Consider the following 3,701-nt stretch of genomic DNA (forward strand, 5'->3'; position numbering starts at 1 on the left):
AATTTTTTTATAAAATACATATATAATAATGATGGATGTAAAATATTATGCATTGGTCTTCATAATTCATACCAATGAGCTCTTGAGCTTGAGCAAACAATTACAATTTAAATATAACGTTCTCAATTTTTTTCTCGAAATACATAATTATTCAATACGCAAATATTAATTAACATCACACAACTTGTACGAAGTACATCACACAATTTGAAGCAGCCTTGTCAATTTATTTTAAAAGTAAGAATATATAATAAAGAAGCATATAGTCACAGCTAAAGACGTTTTTTTAGAGATAAGTAATATTATTTTGAATTCGAAATATATTACTTATCTCTAAAAAAAATCTTTAGCTGTGGCTATATGCTCCTTTATTGTATATTTATATTTTTAAGCTACCTTCAAAAAGTTTAAATTAAAAAAAAAGATAAGATTAAAGATAAGATTTCTTGAATAAGGATTTGCCTTTATAAATTAATAAATAAATTAAAAAAATAAATCTGTGAATAAAAAGAAATGCTTCGAATTCGGAATTTGCTTTTAAATGAATTTATCTTAAAAGATTTTGAAGAAAGTATTCAAAGTTATATGCTCAAAGAAAAAGCAACTTTATGTTGAGCAGCTTGTAGGACGAACACTCATGCGTGAATAATTAATCGTGGAAAATAGGGATGCGGGCGCAAATGACGTTAACACTCGCAGTGCGCTCCGCCGTGATTAAACATCTACATGTATATCGTCGAGAGCAGCGCGATTAGTATCCTCGTTGGTGTCGTAATTAATTTCCGTAATCGATCTCGTCGCGACGAGAGCTAATCGTGGTGTGTCGACACACGCTTCGAGTATGCTCGTTTCGAAGCATGGAATTCACGTTCCCTTATGCTGTTGCAACCGATGAGTTCATGCTTTCTTATGTATAATAATGATGAAATAATAACGATGATGACAGTGATATACAGCAATATTTTGATTCAATGATAACCGTTAATCAGTGTTTCATCGCTGTTCTATATCTCGGATAAGATCTGGCAAACTTTTAAAACGCGTGAATTCTAAGTGACTCTGTCGATGATAACGACTCGTTCCATTTAACGTTGCTACATCGTCACGATTGTTCTCTTCTTCGATAAGCGAAACTCGTGCCAGCGAGGATGCGACATGATTTTGCAGATATCGGTGTATAGATAATGGATATTGTGCCCAGTAGTTTTGGAGCATCGGATGTCGGCTTGCCGCCACGCTGTACTAACTGGCGTCGTCCGGGGATCCGAAATCCTCCGTCTGCGTGGCGGCATCTGTGGCTGGAAATTACCATTGACATTTATTATTAGCAAGGATTGAAAAATTACTTTTTAAAAATAGTCACCGTTACTCATTATCGACTCAAATAAATAACTAGTTACCGTTAATTATTAATTTTCAAAAATTAGTCGTTATCGTTACTGTTATTTAACTGAAACAGAGTTTAATTTTGCAATATTTTATTTACATAATAAAAAAGCAATAAACAATAATAATATTAGACCGATATATGAAAATACAACTAAGAAAAGCAATTGCTTTTTTGATTCGAGCTACATAGAACATACATAACAATATTTCAGAGTGAATTTATATACATATCTAATTCTACAAATCGGGGGCCAATTAAATTTTCGGTTTTAAAACAAAATCTCGTTGAAGTAATATTTTTCACAATTATAATAAATTTTTTTTTGTAGTGCGTGACATTATTTCTGTTAGATATAAAGATTTGTATTTATAAAGTTCTTATGTTATTACAGCTCTGTGATTTATGACATTCTGATTATATGACAATAATAAACTGGATATGTTAGATGAAGAGTTTTTGTAATAATAAATTATGAAAATTAATTTAATATTGATTTAACCCTAGAAAATCATTGTTATTTTTGGTTATCTTCCTGATCACATCAGGATTCGTAAACTTTATCATGTTATATCTCTGGACTGAATGCGTATTTTTTTAGTTCAAAACGTGTGAAATTTGTACTTTGAAGTCAGACAAAGACATAAATATGAATCAAATAAATATTTTATTTTCAATTAATTACAATGCTTCAATTAATTACATTGGAAAAATTCGTAAAAACATGACTACTTTGGATAAAAAATTTTCAATTTTTAAATTTAAATTTGTTAAATTGAAATTTAAATTTGTTCAAGTAAAAAATTTAGTAAGATTTTTTAGTTGACTCTTTGGACTAACAAAAAAAAAAATAGTACGATAATCGCTCAAAAAGGTATAATTATTTAAACTATCGAAAATCGATATTTTTGAAAAATCTACATATTATAAATTTACAATTAATAAATAAAATTTTATTATTTAAACAATATAAAATAATAGATAAATGATTGTACATGTATAAATATTATTATAATATATATAATTAAGTTTATTAGAATTTAATTTAGAGGATGATGCAACACTCGCTCTAAAGCAATACGTCCGCCCCGGCCGAGCGATCTCCGAAGACTGACAGAAATTATAAAATTTCTATTATTTATTATATTGAAATAATTCTTTTTAATTTTACATTTTCGTGTATTTACTTTTATACTATCCGAAACTCAGTAAATGTATATTTAATAAAAAAATAAAGAGATACCCAGAACGCCGAAAAGTACATAAGCTAATCATGTATGGATGTGAAGTATCCTCTTTGAACTTTCGTGCATTTTCATATTGAAAATAACGCAAAAAAAAATATCCTTGTAAGCTTATCATATCATTTTCAAATTATATTATAAAAAAGTTACAGTAAAAAATCGCAAAAGGTACATTGAATCCATGAATTACTTGCTTGAGTTAATAATTATGAAAATTTATTTAAGAAAAAAACTCTTCTCTTTTTCTGTAATTTATGAATTATTGATACATTTTTATTAACATAAAGCTGTGCAAATTGATTAAAAACATTAAATTTTAATATTATGGAAATATAAGATTCTATATAATGTAAAATAACAGATAGCAAATAGTAAATAATAAGAGTAGAAGCATATATTTATGCAACGTGTATACCTCACGTGGATGCTACGTCACCATGTGTTACATGTCCGGTTTCCCAAGGGAGCGGCGGTGTATTCGTTAATGATAACGAGGAACAACGCGCCATTGAGCATCGTTCCATTGAGCAACGCTCCAAACCTGAAATAAAAAATTCCGAAGAATGAAAGCTTCAAGCACTGGCTATGATAATATTCGCTATTAATAGGATTGTATTATATAACGTATAATAACGTATAATAATTATTTCCACGCAGTGTAAATTATCGTTTTGAACGATAAATTCGAAGCAAACTAATTTGTTTCGGCATTGCACATTTTATTTCAATCAAGTCGATAAATTAATTATTAATTAATAATATATTTTCTAATGTAATATTCAATGATATTCTCACGATCATTACTGCAAAGAAAGACATAATTATTATAATTTCGTTGAAAGTATAGATATCGCATTTATTTTTTACAGATTAAAAATTCATTCTTTACTAGAAAGAACAATTAATAGATATAATTTTTTTTATCTATTACTCTCTTCTTTTATGCACAACCGAAAAATAAAAAACAAACATTGTTTTATTTAATATTACAAAATCGTGATAAAAATTGAATTTATTAATTTATAAAAGGTCCCCATATTCACTTTTGCTTTAAAATATTATTACTTAGT

General features: G+C 27.9%; 1 protein-coding gene across 1 annotated transcript in view; it reads right to left on the reverse strand.

Moving 5' to 3' along the window:
• Positions 1 to 1,248: 1,248 nt before the first annotated feature.
• The window catches only part of LOC108694846 (trace amine-associated receptor 9), a 41,175-nt gene continuing 38,722 nt past the window's right edge, over positions 1,249 to 3,701 (reverse strand). Inside the window, exons 8-9 of the mRNA XM_018204527.1 lie at positions 3,047 to 3,172; positions 1,249 to 1,298 (exon numbers count right to left, since the gene is read on the reverse strand). Coding sequence (XP_018060016.1) covers positions 3,048 to 3,172 — 125 coding nt within the window. The 3' untranslated portion in view covers positions 1,249 to 1,298; position 3,047. The remainder of the gene's footprint in view (positions 1,299 to 3,046; positions 3,173 to 3,701) is intronic.

Source organism: Atta colombica, unplaced genomic scaffold (assembly GCF_001594045.1).
Source record: "Atta colombica isolate Treedump-2 unplaced genomic scaffold, Acol1.0 scaffold125, whole genome shotgun sequence".
Taxonomy (NCBI): Eukaryota; Metazoa; Arthropoda; class Insecta; order Hymenoptera; family Formicidae; genus Atta; species Atta colombica.